Source organism: Liolophura sinensis, chromosome 10 (genome assembly GCF_032854445.1).
Source record: "Liolophura sinensis isolate JHLJ2023 chromosome 10, CUHK_Ljap_v2, whole genome shotgun sequence".
Taxonomy (NCBI): domain Eukaryota; kingdom Metazoa; phylum Mollusca; class Polyplacophora; order Chitonida; family Chitonidae; genus Liolophura; species Liolophura sinensis.
In genome coordinates this window covers 8,413,772-8,426,676 of record NC_088304.1, presented here as the reverse complement: position 1 = coordinate 8,426,676, position 12,905 = coordinate 8,413,772, and the positions used below count along the sequence as shown (strand labels likewise).

The window sequence follows — 12,905 nt, the reverse complement described above, 5'->3', positions numbered from 1 at the left end:
GCCGAATTTCACTTATACAATGATGGCCAGCATTATGGTGGGAAGAAGGCGGACAGAGCCCGGGGGAAACCCACAACCGTCCACAGGTTGCTGGCAGACCTTCCCTCATATGGCTGGAGAGGAAGTTGGCATGAGCTGGATTTGAAATCACGACCACATTGTTAAGAGGCTCTTGGGTCATTGCGCCGCACTGGTGTGCTAACCACAGAGGCCCCTCATTGACACTATTGTGCCTATTCTATATCACTTAGAGCACTTTATTGACTTCCTACAGCCTATGTTTTTCCTAGGCACATAAAAGGAAAAAAAATACTCATTGTGCCTTTTATGAAGGGAAGTGCAATGCTGTAACCAGGTATTCGACAATCCCGGAATGACATATTCTGATCAAAGTTTCTAACACTGCAGAGATCGAAGTAACAAAGAAGCATGACAATTTTAAACAAAACGAGTATATTTCTCCATTGGTGTCATGAGAACCCACTCTTAAGACTGGAAACAAACCTTTCCCACCCTACTAAATTAATACACCTACCCATTTTGTTTTCCATGTAACTTTAGATGTGACAACTGTAACATGCTTAAAGTACACTCCTAACCAAATAAACTGCTGTATTGTGGAAATGTGTTCAGCTCGCACTGGCTTATCCTGACATATTCTGTTCATCTAGGACATCTAAACAACACACATGTACTGGGTATCACTGTATTACATGCATGCTATTTTTATTCTTATGGGAACTCCCATTTCAGGTCGAAGATATCAAAATTTATACTAAAAACAAGTTATTTGCACCTGAATGTAGCCTGATTGCATTTAAGGTGCACTGGATAGAAATCTTCATGTCACTGGAAAACATCCTCTACTCAGTACTGTCCATTTTTCTTCGGTCAAAGATCAGGCATCTTATCCACGTAAATATAGTGCACCTACGGGAAGGTTAACGTGTCTGTACACACAAATGTCATTTCACGGGAAACCAATATCCTTGTCTCACCGATGCATTCATACACAATTATGTGTTAGTGTCAGATTATAACACAACTATGTGTTAGTGTCAGACTATAACACAATTATGTGTTAGCATATCACTCCACCTTGCTCGTACAAGTGCTATTAAACACCACGATACAGGTGTTCAAAACTACACAGCAGTCTAGACCCATGTGACCAACAAAGTTGCACTTTTGCAGCCAACAATGTTGAAGCAGTAACATTTATCCAACACCACCTCAGCACCAAGAACATTGCCCATTGTACCAACTGCTCATGAGACATGAAGATGTCACCACCTCTTCACTGTGACACATCTGACACTGTGAGACATATTTGTCACTGTGGCACTATGTCTGTCACTGTGGCACAATGCTCGACACATTCATCACTGTGGCATATCGATGACCAGATCCGTATCTTCTTCATCTCCAGTAACTGGTTCGCTGGAAGATAAAACAACCATAATTCATCAGCCCTTAACTAAGCTTAATTTTGAATACCACAATGTATTTGAATACTTTTCAGAGTCACAAAATTCATTCAGTGATTCATGGAAGCTGTTTAGCAGAAGATAAAATCTGAATTTTGATTGAGACACTTTGTATGGAAGCAAAAGCTAAGTGTTGAACTAGTGACATGGAAGAGTTTCAAATTCAAACTTTTTTAGCACTAAAAGCAAAAAAAGTCCTCATGTATGATTGACCTGTCAAAAATGTTAGGCAACTTTGCGGGGTTACATGGGTGTCTTGAAAACGCTGTGCAAAAAGTTACTGAGAGAAGACTGGAGAAAATGGAGGAGATGAACATTTGTGAACTTAAAAAGTTTCTAAAGGAAAGAGGTGTAACCTGTGACTCTGGAACATGGTGAGACAAGTGATGGGTAAATAATGTCTACAGAGATTGTCTGACATTTTTCAGAGGTCACATGATAAAAGAGGACTTTTTACCTTCAATGAGAAAAGAGTTTGAGTTTCAAACTTCCCTGTTGAGCCTCACATTGAACACTGCATGTATTACCACACAGCTGCATGAACATCACTGAACTCCTGATGTGACTAAGTGTTCAAGGTGAAAATCTGCCATTTTCTTTCACAAATTTAGTTGTCAAGTACTTCTGAAGATGAATTTCACATGAATACACAGTTTAAATCTACAGGGCGCGCTAGCGCAGCGTGATGACCCAGCAGTCTCTCACCAATGTGGTTGCTGTGAGTTCAAGCCCAGCTCATGCTGGCTTCCTCTCCAGCTGTACGTGGGAAGGTCTGCCAGCAACCTGCGGATGCTCGTGGGTTTCCCCCGGGCTCTGCCCGGTTTCCACCCACCATAATGCTGGCCGCCGTTGTATAAGTGAAATATTCTTGAGTACGGCATAAAACACCAATCAAATAAACAAATAATAAATTTTATAAATAAATAAATAAAAAAATCTACAGGGTGGACAATGTAACCTATCAGTCAACAAAAGTAATGTTGAATTATTTCCGCATCACACTGCGGTCTCAGTTTGCTATCAGCCTCTTAATACAGGCCAGGGGAAGGTTTTTGACTGCTTTTGGAATGTTACGCTTTGTCAATTTGTTGCTCAAATGTCAGGGCAAAGTTCCACTTTTTTGCTTAACACAACTGTCGTAATTCTTCCACCAATATTTATCAGAGGATCCATCAAAACCTTGGTTTTTATTTCTTAATGCTGAGGGTTTAGTTTACAAAACAAACGTCTTTTCAGCTTTCTTTTTGGGGCAAAAATTACTCTATAATTCATAAGGTCGCAGTAGTCAGTACGGATATTAATTAGCCAGCTCTGGTGATAGGTGTCAAAAAAGCTTTCTGGCGGCAACAGCCTAAAATGGGGGTGTCAAGCAGGTCATGCATTCCGAAAACTTCGCAGAAGATAGGAATAAAATAGAGGTTATGAAGATGCATTAAATATCCCTCAAAAATGAAAAAAAAAATTTCTCATTGTATGGGAAATCCTTCTTCATGTTGCATAAAACCATAATCTTTGTTTTATGGTAACTTTTCATGTATCCTTTAAGCATACATTTAGCCAGAATTTGAAATCTCACTTCTCAGTGTCATTTCCAATTTTCTCCTATTTTCCCTATCTAACCCATGTTAATTTTGTGAGCACTGGGCATCTCAAAGGCACTGAGACACCTCCCTGGTTCAACATATGCCGTTAAGTAAGAAATGTCTTCAGCCATTTGGAGAAACACTACATGTTGGGTTTAAGTTAAAAAATTATTAACTTGAACAATTTACTGAAATTAGAGACCAGATACCTTTCAGGGTTGGAGTTTTCATTGCTAAATATTTCCATGGGGAGTTTAGCGGGTGCTTTCTCGATACCGATGAAGTGTCGAGTCTCCAGATGGCGCTCCAGTTGCTCTCGTGTCATCTGGCCAGGCATGTTACTCTCTTCACTGTGAACGCTCCCCACTTTACTCTGGGACTGTTTCGGAGTGCCTGATGCGGAAGGATACAATCTAAGTTTTTTTTTCAGGCATCATCTCTTTACAATAAAAGACAGCACTAGACCAAATCTATTTATGCATCAATAAAGTGTCCCACAGAAAGTTTAAAAACCACAACTTCTTATTTTTGAGAGAACTGAATGATCTGCCATGTCATAAGTTTATCCAATCAGACGAGAGATGTATATACAACCTGTGTTTAAGCCATTTTTCCTTAGGGTACAAGTGGTGCGACATTGTGTTTCCAGTTCCTCTAACATGGTCCATCTCATGGCCTCGTTAGCATTCCTTATTAAACGTCTTTGAGTTACCTGATCTTCATGTATATGAATAAGCAGTACTATTTTCTCAACACATGGTTCTACAGAAATGTAGAGCGTGATAAAACAGAAGCTACTGAAGTTACACATTATTGCTGAACTTACTTGTCTTTGCCCGCTTGTTACTTGCCTTGGGTCTTTTTCTGCTGCCATCTTGTGTGGAGTGCTGTGTACAAAAGAAGGTTTTTCATTAAAACAACTCATTTTACTGATTTTCTTCATACACTTTGACTCGTACTTTGATTCTACATGCTTGGGTTTTTACGTCGTACATAACAATTTTTCCATCATATGACGACGGCAAGTCATTTGGTGAGTGTATATATATATTCCAGTTTTTGTGGCTGTGTGAATTCATGCTGACAAATTGCAGCCATTACTGAAGTATCATGCCAAAGACATTCAGATATGACACCCCATCCAGTTATGTTATACTGACACCAGGCCAACCAGTCCTGTTTCCTTTCTCCAACCTTGAAGTGCTGAGTGCCAAGAAAGGCAACAGCAAGTACCATTTTTTTTAAAGTCTTCGATATTACCCCTCTCAGGTTGCATCCCAGGTCTCTCGACTACTGGGCCACTGGAGCAGTTCCTTGTCCTTGTAAAGTATGAGACCAAAGTCCTGACATACATTGTGCCTGGTCAAATGGGAATGTGATGAATATATGGCTGACCTTATAAGTTGCAGGTAAGAGCCAGTGCAAAAAAGCAGCTTTTTAACCTCTTAAAGTAAAAGAAAGCTAAAATATGAAGTAAGATTCAACATACAGACAACTGGAGACTATGTGTAAAAATCCTTGCATGTATTTTTTTAGATTTTTTTAAGAGTGTTGAAAGGCATTCAAATATTTTAATACAATGGTGGGTTTTATGAGCCATAGTGATGGTATCTAGGAACTCTGACGTCACATCACCTTTTTTTCCTGATGTTCACCAGAAGGAAGGAATTTTTGGGAACATTATTTCAGTAATGTTTTACTCATACGTAAAAGGAGTTATTCAAACATTCAGCGTTGTGATTAGAGTGGGATAAAATTCCTGTGACGTCAGAGCTCCTCGCCTCTGATTGCATGGTCTATAAAGCCCACCTCAGAATTCAAATGCTTGAGCACCTTTAACTCTTTTCCCAAAAAATCTAAAAAAACTAAATAAATGTATATTTGTGCATAGTTTGGAGTGTCTATTTAGTGATACCTACTTTGATTTTTAGAGGTCTTTTCCTTTAAGAAGAATATTCCCTCATGAACATGTAGATGTACATTTCCCACTTGACTGCCATTGTAGTATTTTTATTATATCAATATTTAGCATCAATAATGATGACAATAATGTCAGGCACATTTCGTCAATAGAAGTGGAATATGTTGAGCAGTCTTTGCCTTCGACCGCTATGTCAAATGTCTTTGCCTTCGACAGATATGTCAAATGTCTTTGCCTTCGACCAATATGTCAAATGTTTTTGCCTTCAACCACTATGTCAAATGTCTTTGCCTTCAACCGCTGTCAAATGTCTTTTCCTTCAACCGCTATGTCAAATGTCTTTGCCTTCGACCAATATGTCAAATGTTTTTGCCTTCAAGCACTATGTCAAATGTCTTTGCCTTCAACCGCTGTCAAATGTCTTTGCCTTCAACCGCTATGTCTAATGTCTTTGCCTTGAACCGCTGTCAAATGTCTTTGCCTTCAACCGCTATGTCAAATGTCTTTGCCTTCGATCGCTATGTCAAATATCTTTGCATTCGACCAATATGTCAAACGTCTTTGCCTTCAACCGATGTGTCAAATGTCTTTGCCTTCGACCCAATATTTCACATTTTGTTCCAGTCCATGTTGTCAAATGAGATCTGTGGAGGTCAAGGACATGGTGTTATCCACCTTTAAACAATACACCGCTGTGAAGGCCAATCAACAATGAACAATCTCATCCTAATATGTAAAGACAAGCTTGTGTTTCACACATCAAAGCAGTAAAAGAAACAGACTACCAACTAACTGCCAAAAATATTCCACCTGACCAGATTGCCCATATCCATCTGACCTTTGTGTGCTATAAAATCAACTTCACACAATAATAAAACAACACGAATGCACAAATGTCAGACTACAGATATACATGGAGACAGTCAAGTGTAAAATTATAACATTTTCTTTGGTTATCAAATGAATGAAAAACTGGGTCGAAGGCAATAAGTATGACATTAAACACACACACACACACACACACACACACATATACATACATTCATATATATATACATATACATACATACATACATACATAGATACATACATACATACATTCATTCACACATACATACATAGATGCATACAATATTTTCTTGACTGTGCTGAATTACAATACATTCAATAACAAAAAAGTAACACATTTTGAAACCTAATTTCAGTAAATGGGAGCTTACCAATAAGCTAGCCTGTGCCTGCAGTAACCCACTATACCCGGAGAGACCTGCCATTGAAGCATCCCCAAGCATGGAAAGTCCCCCGGGAGATAGAGATGATCTCTTTCTGTTTGAAACAATAAAATAAAATAATTAGGGTTTTTTTTCCGTCATATATATATATATATATATATATATATATATCCCCAACATAATATTCAACAGGCAAGGTAGAGAGAGAGCATGATAGTTGAGAACGGCTAGAAGATACTACATATTACCATATTCTGTATGTATATTTTAAATAAGGGTTTTTCAAGAAAAAGCATAAACAACGTAGGGTGGATTCTGGCCAAGTGTGGTTATACACTTGTCTTTCTTGCTTGGACACACAAGTTGTTGGTCCAGCCTAAGACAGCGAATCTTCATTTGTTGAAATCCTTGGGGGCAATCAGTGGTAAAAAGCACTCTTTAAAAGTTCTTTAATAAATTAGAGAATGTCCTAAAACTCTTAAACTTGTACTTTCCCTCGAATAATAAAAAGATTCAATAGCAAACACATGTGAAGTTTGAGCAGCCTTACTTTTTGGCTGGGCTACCATGGCCTTCGCCTTCACTGTCACTGGTTGCCGTGGCGTCAGAATCACCAGAAGAGTCGTCAATCTTCTCATGTTGTAACAGACGATCCAGGAGAAAGCTAGGTGTACAAATAAGAAGAAAAACTTACAATTGGTAGCAAGGCTACCAAAAAGCTCGCCTGTACGAGGAATATGAACCCAAAACTTCATCTCATTGCATAAAAATGTGGTAATTTACGGTAATTAACTTGCTCAGAACATCAGCAATGGAACATCTTCCTTGCGTCATTGTGCTTTACATGCATCTAAACTTCAAATCATTACATACGATACTTTTTAAGATACCACCCCTACAATACACTTAGTCAGGAATTCAGTAACTTACAGCATTGAATATGTACACACCGAATCAATCGATGGAATATCCCCCTTATGCTACTCTACTCTACATTTGTGCAAACCCTGAGCTCAATACACGCGGCACTTTTTGAGAAATTACCCCTTTGTTTAACATTGATTCTTATACACAATACACTTTGTCAGGAATTCAGTAACTTACAGCATTTAATATGTACACACCGAATCAATCGATGGAATATCCCCCTTATGCTACTCTACTCTACATTTGTGCAAACCCTGAGCTCAATACACGCAGTACTTTTTGAGAAATTACCCCTTTGTTTAACATTGATTCTTATACACAATACACTTTGTCAGGAATTCAGTAACTTACAGCATTTAATATGTACACACCGAATCAATCGATGGAATATCCCCCTTATGCTACTCTACTCTACATTCGTGCAAACCCTGAGCTCAATACACGCGGTACTTTTTGAGAAATTACCCCTTTGTTTAACATTGATTCTTATACACAATACACTAAGTCAGGAATTCAGTAATTTACTGTACTTAATGTACACACATTCAATGAACTATGGAATATCCCCCTCTTGTGCTATTGTAATCTACATGTGTGCAAACCCTGAGCTCAATACTCTCAGGGTACAACATAAGCTACCCCTGTACTTTATACAGACAAGCTAAAATGGTACACTAGATGTATCATATCTACGTCAAAAGTTCCATAGCTTTTTTGAACAGTACTTACTGCTTATTAAACTTTAAGGAAAAAAAACACGGACTAATACATGTAATAATGTGCTTCTTTTTATCCATTATGACTAGTATTATTGTTTTATAATATATCAAAATTTTAGGGTCTATACATGTAAATAAACACTTATCCAAATCAAAATATGAATAACTTGGGTGTTTTAACAGAAACTGTTTCTCGGCCTTTTCGCAGTAAGTGTTTTGCTATTTGCTGAGCAGGGCCTGTTTTGTACATTTACCCGTTAGGGAGCCTGAATGGATTTAAATGTCCAATGACTACAACACACTTGTTCATTCTGTTCATTCTCATATCACAACAGTGCCTCCTTGCAGAGTGCTGCCTCAATGGAATGCCATGCAGCAAACATCGTACATGTACGTGACACTTTTACCAGTCAAAGTGCACTGTACACAGACACTGGGCAGAGCAATACTAGGTCTATCTCCTTGTACTTTGTTCCAAGCCAGGAAAATACCACGGCTACAAAGATCACTGGCTTAGGCATCTATTACTTAATTAAATCCCATTCATTAAGAATTAACATAATCTCAGTATGCTCACCTTCTGTCTCTGGAGATTTTCAAAAGTTTCCTTTGTGATTTTCTCAGTTCTTCCATAAAACATTCTTGCTCCTGAAAATATTGACCACAGAACAATTATCAGCTGTACAGTTAGGGTGCCCAGCAGTCCCAACATATCTGTAAATATGTCACTGTCAGACAAGAGTTAGGGTAGTCAGTCCACTAATTAGGGCAACATGACATGAAAAAAAACAATAACTACACTTATGTATGTATTCTTGATGTTTAACGTCGTACTTAACAATTTTTCAGTCATATAATGAGGAGCCCTTAGGTGTGGGTACATTTAATATGGCAGAAAGTGCCCATCATGCACAAGACACTAGACATGACACCTTACTCAGTCAAATTACATTGACACCAGGGCCAACCAGTCATACTTCCTTGCTCTAACCTCTCAGTGCTGAACGCCAAGCGATGCAGCAGCAAGTACCATTTTTGGCTTTGGATTAGATCCCCCGGTCTCCAGACTTCAGAAAGACAATCTAACTATCAGGCCACCAAGGTGGTCTAACTTCATGTAAGCAAGATGGCCAGCATGCATACTGTATATGGTAAAGAAATGATATCAGTTTGCTTCATTATCACTGACACGTCTCAGCCTGCCTGTGTAGAATTTTTTTTTCTTTCAATTTACAAGCATGTATACATGTACCATGGCAAAAATACAGCTCTTGAATTTAGGAACCCCTTTAGCAGGCTAAATTGGGGCTAAAATATTACATATAAATCTTTGTACACTTGGTTCATATGAATATAAATAATTTAGAAAAATTCTGAAATATAAGTTAAATTCATCAAGAAACATTCTCCATAATTTTATCTTTTTAAAGGTATGACAGAATTCGGGCACATGTAAAGGGTATTAAAATGTTCTAGTATTTGGCCCATTAGTAAATCCTATTCACAGTTTAAATGGACATGTACAACAGCATAAGAAAGACTACAACTTCATTCAATAAAATCTTGATGTTGCATCAAACTGCATTACAGCACACTACTTGAGGTTTACAACATATTGGTTACAGGTTTACAACATATTGATTAGAGGTCTACAACATATTGGTTACAGGAGTACAACATATTGGTTACAGGTTTACAACATATTGGTTACAGGTTTACAACATACTGATTAGAGGTTTACAACATATTGGTTACAGGTTTACAACATAATGATTAGAGGTTTACAACATATTGGTTACAGGCTTACAACATATTGGCCACAGGTTTACAACATATCGGTTATGTATCAGGCATTCTGTTCTGTTCAAATCCCTGAGGCGGAATCCTGCAGATGGTTATGCGTATTCCCCGTGCTCTGGTGGGTTTCCTCCCACCACAATGACGTTTAAGTGAAATACTCTTGAGGACAGTGTAAAACACCACTCAAAAACACCCCTGTGGAGTAAAACACAGGTGCACATTTAGAGCAAAAATACTCACATAAACAAGAAACTTGAGTTTGCGTTTGAGGGCCTTATATTTATGTTTATAATCCACTTGATGCTCGCTAAGTACCTCTGAAAAACAAGACAGCAAATAAATACAATACGGAAAGTAATTATTTGTTAAAAAAATTTTTAATCGTACTTTTGTACACTGGAATCCCCTTCACCCCTTACATATCAGGCAGTATTAAGGCAAATATCCACTATATACATATATACGTGTGAGTATGTGTACCTGTAGGCATCATGTTAATCGTCGTATCACACACTTGTCACCGGTGTCCCCTACCACTGCAATCTAAACACCCTTGAGTGTTTCTGAACATAGGGCATGTTGCTGCTCTAGGCTTTGATACATAATATGATGTACCAGCACATGTATCTGTGAAAAGAAATGGAACAAATAACATGAATAAGCCCTTGACAGGGAGACAAATACATGTATATTTATTTACAATATGATTCGTGTTTAACACAGCAGAGACATGATTTACAATATAAGTCAATTAGCAAAATGAACATGTTCACATGCTTAAATGAATTTCATTAAAATGAAAAACAGTGATAATGAACAGAAACGTTTCATTTGATGTTGCTGAATTTCATACTGAAATCACGAAAGTTACAAAAATCACAGACTGTACTTTATATAAATGTATATCTGTGTTTTGAGTTTACTATTATCACTGCTGTACAGCACTTAAAAAGCAAGACTGTACAAAACATTATTCACTTGAGTGTATATATTTTATTTACATTTATTTATTTTTATTCATTTGGTGTTTTACGCCATGCTTAAGCATAATTACCTATACTAAGTGAGCTAGCCCCGAAAGACTCCAACTCCTTTTCTTATACTGGCCTAGCGCCATTGGAGTCTCAAGGCTAACAGTATTAATTTTGCACCTGAAGAAGGCCTAGGCCGATTGTCCTTGTTATCTAATAAGTCTCATGCAAATGAAAGACATCAACCTAAAGACCTACAATGTACTTTTCGCACCCACCATGCATGTTATAAGCCCCTACTCGCTTTGGAATAAATTTATTATAGCCATGAAAATTCCATTGTACACACATTCCTCGGTCACTGTTGCCATTCTTGAGCCATTACGCACATGTCCAGCTTCCTGACTCCAACGACATTAGGCCAGCGTGAGAAAAGGAGCTGGAATCTTTCGGGGCCAGACGGTGGCAAGCATAACAGTGAAGGTAAACCCATTTACGAGCACAGGGGAAGACAAGGAGAATCATACATGTATAAGAACTTTTATTTATAATAACCTAAGGCTCGTTTCACAACGTTACAGGCACTTAACTTACATGGTGACTAGTACTGTAGGATGCCCAGATGGCAACTTTAACTCCTCTCTTTATACATGGCGGAGTATCATAGCCACATGAGGACCAATGGTAAGCCATACACGCTATGCTCGATAAGTCCTTTTTTAAACAACTGCTGCAGTCCAACAGTGGTGTCATCTTTGGCCCTTACCTCTCAGCTTGCCCGCAGGCGCAACATCTCACATTCCACTTAGTAAGGACACACAAGACCCAAATTCACCTCACAGTCATCGTGAAAGCGGCAGCCAGTTTGCCTTCGCCACAGTTATGGGTCTTGAAAAAGTTATTGCTACTAGATGGTGCATAGGCATTCACCCCGAAAAGACATGCCTAATGGCCGCCTTGTATAGAAACGGTCCTCTGTTTCGTGAATACGGGGCTGGTGTACAATTACCTAATGGATGTTGCGTGTGTGAGCTGCAGCCATTGTTTGGAAAGGACTTATCGGACATGGTGTGAATTGGTGTTTGGTTTACCACTGACTGCCCCTGTGCCCAATATAAAGAGAGTAATTGGAGTAGCCACCTGGGGCCAGTACTGTAGGTACTACGTCGCCATGAGAGTTACGTGAACCTTACGTGAACGTAGAATGACGCGCGCACTGTGAAACGGGCCCCAGTTGATCTCATCAATAAGTGCCAGAGTGCTCAACACCTCTGCTCTCGCTTGCAGTCAGTCTTGCTAAGGTACTTAATTTTTAAAGGTAAGTAATGAGGTTTTCATTTATCAGAAACAAATGTTAATGTCTTTCGAGCAACTAAATTTCGCTTAATAAATGATGATTTGATTTTGAAGTGAGAGTGTGCCATCTTGCAGATACACTTTCCATCTGGTATGAATCTTGTGGCTTCTGTCGTATTTACATTGTACATCCCGGCAGAAGGAGACGCCATAATCTGCTGAATAAAAAATATGGTCCTTACCAAAGCAACAAAGATGTAGACATATTCGCCAGTGGTGTGCCATACGTCATCAGTGTGTGTGTGTATGTGTACTACGTCATTGCTTTTTGTCTTCCTTTTTAACACAGTTGTTCAAGAGTGAGTGTTGACGATCTGCAAACTTGCAACAAATCCAATTGTATCTCCTCAAGAGCAATCCATCGGATAAAATTTAGTACAGTAACACAATATTCGGACGTATTTCTGTGCGATAATCGTATTTTATTGCCAGAACTTTTTGATAGGAATAAACTTCATGCGTTGTAATCTGACCGAAACGTGGACCAGCAACAACAACAACAACGTCATAATTTAGTGCCATTTTTGCAGTAAAAATTCTTTATCTTCAAATAGCACGTTTCATACTGGTTGTGAGCTAGACACAACATTTGTTACTTCCCTGTTTATTTGGTTAACAGAATAAGTTTGAGGAAAAGCTCTCTCTTGATGTAAAGAAAACTGAACTATGGTATTGGTTCGGGAAATCAGAGTTGTGGGTGAGATGTTACATTCACTGATCATCTGAAGAAACCAGCAGGGTTGATCAGTTTTGTCAGAGTAGCCTTTCTAAAGTTGGGCTTAAGAAAATTCATTGTTGATGATAGCCCTTTATAACTACGCCACGCTCTTTTAAATTTGTACCGACGCTTGCATAGCCATGGCAGGGTCCCCTTCGCTCCGGTGAGTTAAATTTCGGAAAACAGTCGAT

At 38.6% G+C, this 12,905-nt stretch overlaps 1 protein-coding gene across 1 annotated transcript; it reads right to left on the bottom strand.

Annotated features, from left to right (window-relative positions):
* Positions 1-219: 219 nt before the first annotated feature.
* LOC135476658 (INO80 complex subunit E-like) lies at positions 220-12,233 on the bottom strand. Its single transcript, XM_064756759.1, has 9 exons — positions 12,179-12,233; positions 10,150-10,296; positions 9,910-9,986; positions 8,447-8,517; positions 6,774-6,887; positions 6,212-6,317; positions 3,897-3,957; positions 3,280-3,463; positions 220-1,440 (listed from the first exon to the last, which is right to left on the bottom strand). The coding sequence occupies exons 2-9, from the start codon at positions 10,160-10,162 to the stop codon at positions 1,383-1,385; spliced, it is 684 nt and encodes a 227-aa protein (XP_064612829.1). The 5' UTR covers positions 10,163-10,296; positions 12,179-12,233; the 3' UTR covers positions 220-1,382.
* Between the last annotated feature and the right edge of the window lie 672 nt (positions 12,234-12,905).